The 16,395-nt window shown below is 33.4% G+C and overlaps 1 protein-coding gene across 1 annotated transcript; it reads left to right on the forward strand.

Moving 5' to 3' along the window:
• The first annotated feature begins 574 nt into the window (after nt 1-574).
• LOC144753347 (uncharacterized) lies at nt 575-15,705 on the forward strand. Its single transcript, XM_078641071.1, has 4 exons — nt 575-639; nt 9,033-9,470; nt 12,162-12,377; nt 13,174-15,705. Exons 2-4 carry the CDS (start codon nt 9,033-9,035, stop codon nt 13,432-13,434), a joined length of 915 nt encoding a protein of 304 aa, XP_078497197.1. The 5' UTR covers nt 575-639; the 3' UTR covers nt 13,435-15,705.
• Nucleotides 15,706-16,395: the final 690 nt, after the last annotated feature.

Below are 16,395 nucleotides of genomic sequence, written 5' to 3' on the forward strand. Positions count from 1 at the left end.
TCCTCCTTACTACTATACTTTACTAGTTACTCTATACTACATACACTTCTAATACTCTATTTACGACTACTAATATGCTTCATCACTCAGTCCACACACATACTACACATACAACTTCTACAGTCTTAAAGTATGTACTACATATACACTTTGTACACACAATTTCTACACATATGCCTTTATACATATACGTTCGCCACTCTTTACACATGCACTCTTTACACATGCACTCTTTACACATGCACTCTTTACACATGCACTCTTTACACATGCACTCTTTACACATGCACTCTTTACACATGCACTCTTTACACATGCACTCTTTACACATGCACTCTTTACACATGCACTCTAGTCACAATGTTTCTAAAACGTATATCCACATACAATACAATATATAGTATTAAATATAACTTACTGTATACACTTTTTAATACTAGTAATTAATTAAAATTAAGAACTTTTTGCTAAATATTTTTATATACTAACAATGATTAGGAGTATCGAGCCACTTTTATTATATTAATATCTAAACTCAATATTAATGCTTGTTTTCATTCTTCCTTAGATTGCCAATTGATTGAATAAGATCAGACGTTCATAATTCTTTGACACATCATCAGTGAAAACATCATCACGGTAAAAGTATCTATTTTGCTTCTGTATTCACTTGTAAGTATAGAAATAGCAAGGAAAAAAATAAGACACATATATCAACACACACACACACACATATATATATATATCCTGTGCACCGTCTGTCTCCCAGCTAGCACGCTCGCGCAGACCCAGCAAGCAGACTCCGGACACGGACCTCGAGGTATAAACAGCTTTTATTCACGCAGAAAGAGTCACCAACGTTTCGGCTCTAACGGAGCCTTGATCACATGATGTATATATATTGTATATACTTATAATTAGAAAATATCGCATAGAAGATTTACATAGGTAACATTAATCTTAAGAAAAAAAAATTATTTAAGACAAAAGTAAAAGTAATTGCTTTGTTTTGCTACCAGCACCAACTATAAAACAGGTCAAAAACAACAGAGTGGATTTAGATCAATAAAACTAGACCTAATCATATATAGACTTATTTATTTAAAAAAATTATATATATATTTATATAGTTACCATTGAAAATTATTTCTTTTGTAAAGACAATTGATAATTGTTTGGAAATATATACAATTACAAGTATCTTTTTTAAATAAGTTATCAACCTGTAACTTGAAATCTATTTAAAAACAGTAAAATAACTATATATATATATACAAATAAATATATACAAATATATATATATATATATATATATATATATATATATACGCTAATAGTATAAATTATAGCTAGTACATCACTAAAATTGTAAAAAAGATACATCTAAAGTTGCTATCTAAAATACAAAGCAAAAAAATAGTGTAAAATTACATTAATTGCCTAGGATTATAGTTAACTACAAGACAAATATAAATTAGCTATATATATATATATATATATATATATATATATATATATATATATATATAACAGAGAGAGAGAGAGAACAATAAAAGACTCAGGTATAACAAAAAAATCTAGCAATACTGTAGCGATATCAAATTATTTAATAAATTAGCTTAGCTAAGATGCAAATACTAGCAGCAGATTATCATCAAGGTCATGACAAATTTACATGCAATTCTAGAGGTTATCAATGCTTGCCAAATAGTACATTTGCAATTATACACAACTATTACAAAGATGCACATACATGGACTAAAGAAGACTTGCATTACATTATGAAATTAGGTGATGCTTTATATATAGATATGCATTTACTTAATAGCGAACAACTTAGGCATCCAGATGAGTTACCAAATTTTATTGAACACAATACTACTATCTATTCTCTTAAACTTAAAGAACCTTATTATGGAGACATATTACAACAATGTGACCCTTCGTTTCCAAATCTCAACAAAATATTAAAACAGGCACTTGATTACAACTCCGGTGTTATACTTTGCATGGAAATTTATGTTATTTCCATTTTTAAGAAAAATGATTCGTACTTTGTATTTGACTCACATAGTCGTGATAACACTGGAATGCCTCACCCAAATGGAACATGTATTACTATACAGTTCAGATTTGAAAAACTTCTAGAGTACATCACAAATCTGGCACACTATCTAAAGAAACCAAACATGAATTGTGTACCGTATGAATTAACTCCAATACAAATAAGTACGATTAAAAAAGAATCACTTCAAAAAGCAATGGTGCTTCATGAAAAAAATAAGAATGCAGTAGCACCGAAAAGTATTTATGTGTATTCTACTAAAGCTAGTGAACATTTTTTCACACAAGCATTTGAAATGCGTATAGAAAGTGCCAAAAAATTCATTCAGAGATGTCAATCTAAAAAAAAGACTTTTTTGAATAAGGAACAGCCATTAGCATCTTTAGATAATACTCCTAGTACTAGTACATATTCCTGTGCAATTCTCACTACAACAGGGCCTAATAATCTATCTAAAAACAACAGCAAGCAGATCAGCACAACACAATATACTAATACACCACAAGAGACTACTCCTACTGACACATATGCAAGTATACTTAAGAAAACACTAAAGGGCAACACAGAAAGACAACATATTAATAGCACACACATAAATGTACAACAGACAATACCAGCAAGTAATTTAAATACCAACACATATTCTAGTAATGTAATTAATAGCACACACATAAATGTACAACAAACAATATACACAAGTAATTTACATACAAACACATATTCAAGTGATTACTATAATACATATAAACGTATTACTGGAAGTAATGACAGTTTACTTCATGATAATATACACAATAGCACATTGCACAACAAGGAAAGTAGCACAAATAATACCAATATAGATTCAAATATTTTAACACAAACACCACAAGGAAATACCTTTTTACATAACACACATCCACAGGAAAAAAATACACATAGTGATAAAAGTATTCACTATACACATTCTCTTCAAAATAGTATATTTGCTATTCTAAAGAACTACTGTAAACCAGCATATATTTGGGATAGTGTAGACTTGCACTGTATTATGAATCTTGGAGATGCTTTGTACACTGAAATGCACTCTGTTGATGAACAAGATTGTATGCAACCTCTAAAGTTACCAAATTACATAGTTAGCAATGACATAATTTATTCTACAAAGCTCAAAAAATGCTTTAGCGAAGAACTAACAAAATCAGCACAAACTTTACATAGTAAATTTATATCTGCATTAACTTCTACAATTAATTCACAAACTGGTGTATTGATCTCTATAGGTAGATATATAATTTCAGTCTTCAAAACTATACATACATACTCTCTATTTGATTCACATAGCCAAAATGAAAATGCAATACAACATTCTAATGGAACATGTATTGCTATCCAAATTGACTCTATTAATCTTATTATAGAATACATCCTAAAGTTAGGCAATAGAGAACAAATTACTAATTCTGAGAGTATTATTTTAGATTTAACTACTGTGAACATAACAACAATTAGCAAAAAAGGATTACAGCAAACACAACGGAATCATAAACAAGGAAATGTAAAGTCTAGAAAAAGCATATATGTTCATACGACACATATATCTATAAATGCATTAGGGGAAATTCCTTCAAATAACTTACAAGTAGAAAATACATTAATAAACACACAAAAGAGCAATAGTCAAGACAATAGACTGCATGTAACAGAAGACAGTTATTTAGCTTCACACATAGCTCTTAACAATACTGAGATAATAAACACATTAACAGCTGATGTTGAATCACTAATTCAAACAACCAATATAGAAATTCTAGAAATAAACAGTAATAGAAAAAGAAAACGGACACAAAACAAAGAGAATGAACTTAATCATAGAGATATAGCAGGTCAAACAACAAATGATATAATTAGGATATTTCAGGAAGAAATAAGATATGGACCTGAGTACACTTGCACTATTTGCAATCAACTATGGCATAAGCAAAGTCTTCAAAAAACAAACAGTATTAGTAAGAGAGCTAAATTCATAGAATGTAACATTAGCAAATACAGAACAGATGAGATATGCAGAACATGTTACACATATATATCTAAAGACAAAATACCTCCATGTTCAGTATATAATGGGATGACATTTCCTGATATCCCAGCAGTCTTACACTTGCATAACTTAGAAGAAAGATTAGTATCACCAAGAATACCTTTTTTACAAATTAGAACATTACCACGTGGATTCCAAAAATCTCTATCAGGTGCAGTAGTAAATGTACCTGCAGACGTTATGACAACAGTAACTGTTTTACCAAGGCAAATTAATGATAACATGACAATTCCAATAAAATTAAAAAGAAAATTAAGTTATAAATCTTATACCCATTATGAAAATGTTAGACCAAACAAAGTAAAACGTGCAGCTTTATATTTAGCCACTACTAGCACTTTGTTTCAAGAATATGGAATCACTATTAATAAAGATTGGGATTATACAACACAAGATATACATTCTTGTGATGAGACTTCAGATACAAGTTATATGTCAGATTCCTCAGACAATATTCCAGCAGGAAATTTAGATACTATGTTAGATAATGAAACTATTACTACAGAAACAAATAATATTTTAAGTTTAGCACCTGCAGAATATAACACACCAAGAGGCTTGTATGAAGACAAAGATTCTGAATATTTGGCATTCCCAACTATATTTTGCGGAAAACGAAGGCCAACTAATAAAGAAAGGCATGTCCCAATACATTACAGCACAATCTGTCAATCAGAAGTAAGAAGTAATGATCTAAGAGTAGCAAAGTGTGCTACTAATCTTTTCTTTAAATTAAAAACATTACACATTAAACAATTACAGAGCAAAATATTTATATCTCTTAGGAAATACTTTAATAATGGAAACATTATAACTGCCAAAGACATAAAAGATAAATTAGATACAATTTTACAGTATAATGAAGGATACAAAATACTTAAAACTATCCGTAGTTCACCACCATATTGGGAGCAATGCAAAAAAGACCTTTTTGCTATGATTAGACAATTAGGATTACCAACATTTTTTTTAACTTTATCTGCTGCAGAAACGAAATGGTATCACTTAATTAACATATTATTACGTACAGAAAAAAGACCAGAATGCACAAAAGAAGAATTTAAAAATATGTCATGGGAAACAAAATGCCAATTAATACAGCAAAATCCCATTACATGTGCAAGACATTTTGACTTCCAAGTTAGGAAATTATTTAATTCTATTTTATTGCATGAAAGTAATCCGATTGGCAAAATTATTGATTACTTTTATAGAGTGGAATTCCAACAACGGGGATCACCACATATACATGCTATAATATGGATAGAAAATGCTCCACTATATGAAACTTCTGATAGGAATGAAGTCACTACTTTCATAAATAAGTATGTTACATGTGCAAAAACACAAGAACCAGATATAGAGTCTTTACTACCTCTACAAAGACACGGCCATACCAAAAACTGCCGTATCAAACATAAAAGAACATGCAAATATCATTATCCCAGATATCCAATGCCTGAAACTTTTATACTAGAACCAATAGAGCTAGACAAAACAAATAACGAGCTCTTACAGCAAATTGAACTAATATATCTAACTATAAACAGCCAAGAATTTTCAAATTATACTTTTGAACAGTTTTTACATTCAATGAACATAGATCTAAAACAATATACTTTATGTATACAATCTATTATAGAAAAAAATACTATTTTCTTGAAAAGGACACCAGCTGAATGCTTTATAAATAACTACAATCCAACTATTTTGAAAGCATGGCAAGCAAACATAGATATACAATACATCTTAGATGCATATGCATGTGCTGTGTATATTGTTTCATACATTAGTAAATCACAGCGAGGAATGAGCAAATTAATTGCCCAAGCTGCTAAAGAAGTACATGCCAATCCGAGTATTAAAGAACAACTTAAGCATATAGGTAACAAATTCTTAAACTGTACAGAAATAAGTGCCCAAGAAGCAGCATATCTAATACTACAAATTCCTTTACGGAAAAGTTCAAGATCTTTTGTATTTATCAATACAAGTCCTAATGAAAAGCGTACATACTTATTAAAAGACATCGAAACTATCAATTCTTTACCAGATGAGTCTTGTAAAATACAATATGATAATATTATAGTGAGGTACAGCAAACGCCCTGTAAAATTAGAAACATGTACATTAGCTGACTATGCATCTATGTATAATGAAAAGAAAAAATGTAAAGGAAAAGAAGAAACAGGCCATGACAATTTCCTTATTGAAAATAACTTTCATAGCTCAGATGACGAAGAACTTGAGATAAATTTAGTAGACGAAACAAACTACATAAAAAGGAAAAAAGCAAGAGTAATTCGCTATTGCAGATTTAACATCAAAAATGACTCTGAAAACTACTATAGAGAATTGCTCATGCTTTTTTACCCATGGCGAAATGAACATAATATAATTAATAACAAGGAAACGTATTATGAACGCTATCTAGAACTTAAAAATGCAGTTGATTCAAACCATAATAAATATAATAAACATAATAAACTACTAACAACTAATAGCAATGAAACTAGTATATTAGATACATTGCTACCACCAATAGATGCAGAAGAAGATAACGCCATATTCCATGAAGTCCAAAATAATGAAAACCCATTGTATGACCTATCATTTGATTTAGGGATTAGAAGTACAAGTAGAGAAGAAGCACTAAGCAATAACATAATGCCAAAAGAACAATATGATAGTATAATGCAAAATCTAACAGCAGAACAACTTAACTTTATATATCATCATTTGCATTGGGTTAAAACTAAAGAAACACCATGCTACACATTTTGTACAGGTGGTGCAGGAGTAGGCAAAAGTTTCCTTATAACAGCACTTTACCAAACATTAGTACGTTATTACAATACAAAAGCAGGAGAAAACCCAGATAACATATATGTATTGCTTACAGCTCCAACTGGCAAAGCAGCACATAACATTCAAGGCAAAACACTACATAGTACTTTTAAAATACCTATTTCACAAACACTAACTCATAGACAGCTAACTCATGAGAATAGAAGCACACTACAAGGTCAGCTAATGCATCTTAAATTGCTAATAATTGATGAAATATCAATGGTAGGGGCAAATGTATTCAACTTTATACATAATAGATTGCAAGAGATAAAAATGTCTGATCTCCCTTTTGGCGGAATATCTATTTTAGCAATTGGAGACTTTTACCAATTGAAGCCAGTTTTTGACCCATACATATTTGACAACCCAAAACATTCATATAGGCCAGTAAGTACTAATTTATGGCAGACACATTTCAAGTTATTTGAGTTGACTAAAATAATGAGACAACAAAATGACTTGCCATTTGCTGAACTACTAAACAGATTAAGAGAAGGGAAACAAACAAATGAAGATATTATTCAGATAAAAACACGAGAAATAGAGCCACCTGAAACCATTAGCAAAACGATCCCTTACATTATGGGAACTAACAATGAAGTCAATAGCATAAATAATGCAGTTTTATTAGAACATATAACTCATTACCCAGTTTACACAGCTACAGCAATAGATACAGTTGCAGCAGACTTAAGTGAAGCAGTAAAAAAAAAAATACTCCAACAGTTGCCCACAGATCCTACTAAAACAATGAGCCTGCCATCAATATTACATATTGCATTGCAATTAAGATATGATTTAACAAACAATATAAATGTCAATGATGGTTTAACAAATGGTGCAACAGGTATAGTAGAATTTGTAGAAACTATCAATAACAGACCAAATGTAATTTGGATTAATTTTGATAAAGAAACAGTAGGTAAATTAACAAGACAAGAAAACAAACACATATATCACAGTAATATTTTGCCTCATTGGACACCCATTCATGCTATTACACGGCATTTCCAATATACACAGAAATTTATAACTATTATACGCAAACAATTCCTATTGCGACAATCATCTGCAAGAACTATACATAGAACACAAGGAGAAACAATTTACATTCACTTTAACAACAGTAAAGTACATCATCTGCATTATGTAGCTTTAAGCAGAGCTAAATCTTTAGACAACATATACATTAGAAACTTTCAGCAAGACAAAATAGCTGTACATCCAAAAGTACATGAAGAAATGACACGTTTAAGAACACACATGCAATTACAAATATCAGTACCACAATTAGATCGCTATAGACAACAGTGTAATATAATTGTCCATAACATACGGTCCTTGCAAAGAAATTACACTGCTATTAAATCGGACCAAAATATCATGAACAGTGATATTATATGCCTCACTGAAATAAACACAACTAGAAAAGCAGGTAAGAATACGTTCTTAATAGAACAATATCACCTAGTATTATTTGATAAATTTCACAACCAGCACACAAAGCATGGTATTGCCATTTATTACAAAAAAAACATGCTTTTATCGCCAATATATCAAACACAACACGAAATTGACTTGTTATTTTTCACTCAGCATCTTAATGATTCTGAATACTTATTTATTATACTGTACAAACCACCACATGTACTTTTGCAAACATTATTACAAGTTTTAAGTAGCATAATTAACTTGTATCCAAATTCGAAATATGTCATCATGGGAGACTTCAATATAGATTTAACACAAATGTCACCAAACAGAACTTTGCTATTAGAATATATGCTACAGCAATTTCAATGCCAGCAAAAAATACAACAATACACAACAGACTACAATTCAACACTAGATCACATCTATACTAATGACAACATCATGCACTACAGTACATTAGAATCATATTATAGTGATCACAAAGCATTATGGGTGGCAGTTTAAAATGCAACAACTTCATTAACATGCGATTTTATTACAGGTAATAGCAAAAGGGGAAAAATTTATGTTCAGAATGTGTACTAACATTTTCTCTCGTTTCAGATGATTTCCATACAAGACCTCAAAAAAATGAAACCTGAAGACAACAAACCGTACCAAAAAACAATCCGAGCCAACGTTATAAAATGTTCCACAAAAACAAACTATACAAATGCTAAACAAGAGAACAAAGTCATGTATCATCTAGCTCTAGCTGATGAAAGTAGTTGCATTAAAGCAACGTGCTACAATGAGCCATTTTACCAGCAAACTAAAGAAGGACAAGCTATTATGATTCGCAATTTCTTAGCCAAAAACAATGTGATTATCATCACGAAACAAACGAAACTATCACGCATGATCCCCTTAACTATACCTCAAGAAATAATACAGGAGGCAGAATATATCCTACAACCCCCTGCTCCACCAATATCACCTATAAAAACAGTTAAAACAGCTTCACTACGCTCATTAATGAGCATTTCTGGGACTATTGCAGAGGTAAGCTTATAAAAAGAAAGAAAATTATCACACACCCTTTTACACACACACTATATACCAAAAACTCTTGCACACAATACTTACCGCTTTGACCGACTCTCACTCTTTGACCGACTCTCACTCTTTGACAGACTCTCTCTCTTTGACAGACTCTCTCTCTTTGACAGACTCTCTCTTTCACAGACTCTCTCTCTTTCACAGACTCTCTCTCTTTCACAGACTCTCTCTCATTGACAGACTCTCTTGGACAGACTCTCTTTGACAGACTCTCTCTCTTTGACAGACTCTCTCTTTGACCGACTCTCTTTGACCGACTCTCTTTGACCGACTCTCTTTGACCGACTCTCTTTGACCGACTCTCTTTGACAGACTCTCTCTCTTTCACAGACTCTCTCTCTTTCACAGACTCTCTCTCTTTCACAGACTCTCTCTCTTTAACAGACTCTCTCTCTTTGACAGACTCTCTCTCTTTGACAGACTCTCTCTCTCTTTGACAGACTCTCTCTCTCTTTGACAGACTCTCTCTCTCTTTGACAGACTCTCTCTCTCTTTGACAGACTCTCTCTCTCTTTGACAGACTCTCTCTCTCTTTGACAGACTCTCTCTCTTTGACAGACTCTCTCTCTTTGACAGACTCTCTCTCTTTGACAGACTCTCTCTCTTTGACAGACTCTCTCTTTGACACTCTCTCTCTTTGACACTCTCTCTTTGACAGACTCTCTCTCTTTGACAGACTCTCTTTGACAGACTCTCTTTGACAGACTCTCTTTGACAGACTCTCTCTCTTTGACCGACTCTCTCTTTGACAGACTCTCTCTTTGACAGACTCTGTCTCTTTGACAGACTCTCTCTCTTTCACAGACTCTCTCTTTGACAGACTCTCTCTCTTTCACAGACTCTCTCTCTTTAACAGACTCTCTCTCTTTGACAGACTCTCTCTCTTTGACAGACTCTCTCTCTTTGACAGACTCTCTCTCTCTTTGACAGACTCTCTCTCTCTTTGACAGACTCTCTCTCTCTTTGACAGACTCTCTCTCTCTTTGACAGACTCTCTCTCTCTTTGACAGACTCTCTCTCTCTTTGACAGACTCTCTCTCTTTGACAGACTCTCTCTCTTTGACAGACTCTCTCTCTTTGACAGACTCTCTCTTTGACAGACTCTCTCTTTGACACTCTCTCTCTTTGACAGACTCTCTCTTTGACAGACTCTCTCTCTTTGACAGACTCTTTGACAGACTCTCTCTCTTTGACAGACTCTCTCTCTTTGACAGACTCTCTCTTTGACCGACTCTCTCTTTGACAGACTCTGTCTCTTTGACAGACTCTCTCTCTTTCACAGACTCTCTCTCTTTGACAGACTCTCTCTTTCACAGATTCTCTCTCTTTGACAGACTCTATCTCTTTAACCGACTCTCTCTCTTTAACAGACTCTCTCTCTTTGACAGACTCTCTCTCTTTGACAGACTCTCTCTCTTTGACAGACTCTCTCGCTTTGACAGACTCTCTTTGACAGACTCTCTCTCTCTTTGACAGACTCTCTCTTTGACAAACTCTCTCTCTCTTTGACAGACTCTCTCTCTTTGACAGACTCTCTCTTTGACAGACTCTCTCTCTTTGACAGACTCTCTCTCTTTGACAGACTCTCTCTCTTTGACAGACTCTCTCTCTTTGACAGACTCTCTTTGACAGACTCTCTTTGACAGACTCTCTTTGACAGACTCTCTCTCTTTGACAGACTCTCTCTCTTTGACAGACTCTCTCTTTGACCGACTCTCTCTTTGACAGACTCTGTCTCTTTGACAGACTCTCTCTCTTTCACAGACTCTCTCTCTTTGTCAGACTCTCTCTTTCACAGATTCTCTCTCTTTGACAGACTCTCTCTCTTTAACCGACTCTCTCTCTTTAACAGACTCTCTCTCTTTGACAGACTCTCTCTCTTTGACAGACTCTCTCTCTTTGACAGACTCTCTCTCTTTGACAGACTCTCTCGCTTTGACAGACTCTCTCTTTGACAGACTCTCTCTCTCTTTGACAGACTCTCTCTTTGACAAACTCTCTCTCTCTTTGACAGACTCTCTCTCTTTGACAGACTCTCTCTTTGACAGACTCTCTCTTTGACAGACTCTCTCTCTTTGACAGACTCTCTCTCTTTGACAGACTCTCTCTCTTTGACAGACTCTCTCTTTGACAGACTCTCTCTCTCTTTGACAGACTCTCTCTCTCTTTGACAGACTCTCTCTCTCTTTGACAGACTCTCTCTCTCTTTGACAGACTCTCTCTCTCTTTGACAGACTCTCTCTCTCTTTGACAGACTCTCTCTTTGACAGACTCTCTCTCTCTCTTTGACAGACTCTCTCTCTCTTTGACAGACTCTCTCTCTCTTTGACAGACTCTCTCTCTTTGACAGACTCTCTCTCTTTGACAGACTCTCTCTCTCTTTGACAGACTCTCTCTCTCTTTGACACTCTCTCTCTCTCTTTGACACTCTCTCTCTGACAGACTCTCATAAAAAACACTTTCATACACACTCTTGAGCACACTCTTTCGCACACTCACACACTTTCACACACATTCTTTAACACACACATTCTGCTACAACACGCTCACACCAACTCTTTAACACCCACACTCTTACACACCAACACTGTAACATAATAAAAAAAATTCTATTACCAATTTTTTGTCTTACAGGAAGAAGAAACAAAAACAATTATTATTGCTGGCCAAGATACAAAACTTAAATCAATAACTGTGAAAGATACAACGGACTCAGTGAAAATAACTCTTTGGAGAGATGCCACAGACTTCCCCATAGAAATTGGATCCTACATAAAGATGACGCACCTGACAGTGCATGAATTTAGCAGCAATAAAATGTTAAACACAACAAGAAATACACAATTTCAAGTAAGTACAAATTATTAAACTATTAATAACTTGCTCTACTACTCAATCTATACTATTTACTTTTTAAAACACTATCAAACTCTATATTCACTAATTACAATTCACTCAAACTCTCTCTTCTAATACTCTCTATCTAAATCAATTAAGCTATACTACGTATTCTACTAATCACTACTATAAAACTCACTAATACTCTCCACTAATAAATCTACTACTCAATCTTAACTACTCTCTCTTTATTACTCACACCATAAAAAAACACAATTACAGAAAAATAACATTCACTATTTCAAAATAACTTACTAAGAATGCCCAACTATCACTTACAAATATGACTTTAATACTTACACTTAAGTACACAATTTTGTCGTTTTCAAATTCTCTTTATACTACTACGCCAATAACTTCAATACTCCCAAAAATAATTAACAATGCACTAAAAAAAACACACTCTACTAATAACTCAAACTCAACTCACACTGCACTATTAACTATAATCACTATTTACAATACTCTTCTAAAACACAAAACTAGTACCTACTACTCACTATTTATTAATACGTATTTTTACTAAAGTACCTATAACATTACAAAACAGTCTCTAATCCTCTATTATACACACTATATTATACCTTTTCACTATCTTTACTCACATCTATCCTTTCTTAAACTATCTTCACTACTTATTAACATTATTTAAGCCTGCATATAACAAGAAATTTTTCCGTAGGTCAACACAAGAAAAAAAAAAGGACTTCAAAAAAATGAAATTAACTAACTTCTTTTTCCTTCACAGAAAATACAACCACCAGAAGAAGAAATAAATATGACTATATATGGGCTAGAAACTGCGCATCAGGAACACTGTACACTAAATGTACATATTGATAACGCCGAAAATTTACAATCAGTAGAAATAAATAACAATGTTCTACTGGACTTCTTCAATATACCAGCCGACATTGACGACATTCAAGAAGCTCTAATGCCTAGCTGGCCAAAAAGTGTTAATGTCATTTTTCAAAACGGATACATACTAAAAATACATGAGTTGTAAAAAAGAACACAATACTTTACTGTAAATAGAAGTACAAAAAGAAGATATTCAAATTATGTTTCAGTAAAAAGGCTAAAAATACAGTATTTTAATTAAAGTTTAATTTGCTTTCATACAATAATACTAAATATATTTACTTAAATACAATTTTTAAAGCTTTTTATCTTGTCTTTGCATTATTATTTACAGAGTACATAAGATATGTTACTGGCCAATTTTACTTTAAAAAGACTACAACAAATGCAATAATTCTATGTTCTATAGCAAATTGAGCAAAATGCATAAAATGTTACTGTGCACAATTTTTTTTTTTACAGAAGCTACACCACATGCACTCATTCTATGTTCTGTAGCAAATTCATCTGTCTTATACCTTGTGAAAGAATGGGAAAATACAAACATCCCACATTCATTAGAACTGCTACTCCCGTGATAATGCTCATATACCTACACTTTCATCCATCCACCCATCATTCATCCCACCACCTTTTCATACATCTTTCATCCATGCAATATTTTATCCACCCATACATCAGCCACGTTTTATTCCATTCGTCCACCCTTTTATCCTACCATGCATCCTTTCATCCACACTTTCATTCATCCACACTTGCATCTTTCCATCCATACTTTCTCAGCCACACTTCGATCCATCCACCCATCATATAGCCACCTACATTTTCACACATCCATTCATCATTCATGCAACATTTTTATTAATACATCCATCTAACATTTCATTCTACTAACAATACATTCACTCACTTTCAGCTTTACATCCATACATCCATCCTTTACACATCCACCCTTCTATCCATCCACTCATCATTCGTCCACCCACCTTTTCAACAATACATCATTCATCCATGCAACATTTTCTACATCCATCTTAAAATGTCAGTCTCCAATATATATACACATCAACGCATCCATCCAGCAACACATCATTTATCCACCGACATTTTCACAAATACATCATACATCCATGCAACATTTTAACTATCCATACTTTCATTCTACCATCCATCCTTCATCCATCCAACGTTTCATCTATACATCCATCCACCCACACTTTCATCCACCCACCCATCATTCATCACAACACATTTTCACACATCCATACGTCATTCATCCATGCAACATTTTATACATCCATACATCCACCTTTTCTTACATCCGTCCTTCCGTCCACCCTTTTATCCTTCCATGCATCCTTTCATCCACACTTTTATTCATCCATCCTTCAGCCAGCCACACTTCCACCTTTCCATACATCCATCCTTTACTCATCCACCCTTCGATCCATACACCCATCAGACAGCCACATAAATTTCCACACATCCATCCATCATTCATGCAACATTTTTAATAATACATTCATCTACCATTTCATTCTACTAACAATACATCCATCCACTTTCAGCTTTCCATCCAGACAGCCATCATTTACACATCCACCCTTCTATCCATTCACTCATCATTCGTCCAACAACTTTTTCAACGATCCATCAATCATTCATCCATGCAACATTTTCTACATCCATCTTAAAATTTAATTCCACAATCTATACACACATCAACACATCCATCCAGCCACACATTATTTATCCACCTAGCTTTTCACACATGCATCATACATCCATGCAACTTTAACTATCCATCCTTTCATTCTTCCATCCATCCTTCATACTTCCTTCATCCATCCAACGTTTCATCTATACATCAATTCACCCACACTTTCATCCATCCACCCATCATTCATCACACCACCTTTTCACACATCCATACATCATTCATCCATGCAACATTTTATACATCCATACAACCACCTTTTCTTTCATCCGTCCTTCCGTCCACCCTTTCATCCTTCCACGCATCCTTTCATCCATTCACACTTTCAACAATACATCCTGCATCCATCCACTTTTTCATCCTTCCATCCATCCTTTACACATCCACACACCTTTTCAAACATCCATCATTCATCCATGCAACATTTTATACATCAATCTTCAGATTCTTCAGAACTTATGGGGTTTTTCAAACTAGTAAAGTCACTGTGTAATATTGTGCCTATGCATGGTTCTGTGTGGCATCCTCAAGTGCCTTATTGATGTTTTACAACAATACATGCAATCGCATTCTAAGACCTTCACATCATTGTATATGTTTAAAGAAGTTTCGAAGCAGCTGCCTGCATCCATCTAAAAGTGGCTTGTACAAGATATATTTTCATAAGTTGAAAAAAAGGACACAACACTTTACTGTAAATGGAAGTTAAAAAAACAATTACATTACGTTTCATAAAAAATGTAAAAGTATTTTACGTAAAGTTTAATTTGCTTACATACAATAATAATAAATATATTTACTTAAATAAAAAATTTAAACCTTATCTTGTCTTTGCATTATTATTTATAAAAAACATAAATATGTTACTGTGCAAATTTAGTTTTAAAAAAAAAACAACAAATGCACTCATTCTATGTTCTATAGCAAATTGATCAAAATGCCTAAATTATGTTACTGTGCAATACTTTTTTTTTTAAAGAAGCTATACCACATGCACTCATTCTATGTTCTGTAGCAAATTCATCTGTCTTATACCTTCAGAAACAATGGTAAAAAAATATCCTACGTTCATTAGAAGTGCTACTCCAGTAATAATACTCACAACAAGATAAAAATTGTGAATACGATACATCATTCATCCTACCACATTTTCACACATCCATACATCATTTATCTATGCAACATTTTATCCATCCATACATCCACGCTTTCTTCCATCCTTCTTCCATCCACACTTTCATCCTTCCATGCATCTATTCATCCACACTTTCAACAATGCATCCTGCATCCCTCCACCCTTTCATCCTTCCATCCATACATCCATCCTTTCAACATCCACATTTCAATCCATCCAACAATCAATAATCCACCCACATTTTCACACATCCA

The sequence above is a fragment of the Lissotriton helveticus genome, chromosome 5_1, assembly GCF_964261635.1.
Source record: "Lissotriton helveticus chromosome 5_1, aLisHel1.1, whole genome shotgun sequence".
In the NCBI taxonomy this organism is placed as follows: domain Eukaryota; kingdom Metazoa; phylum Chordata; class Amphibia; order Caudata; family Salamandridae; genus Lissotriton; species Lissotriton helveticus.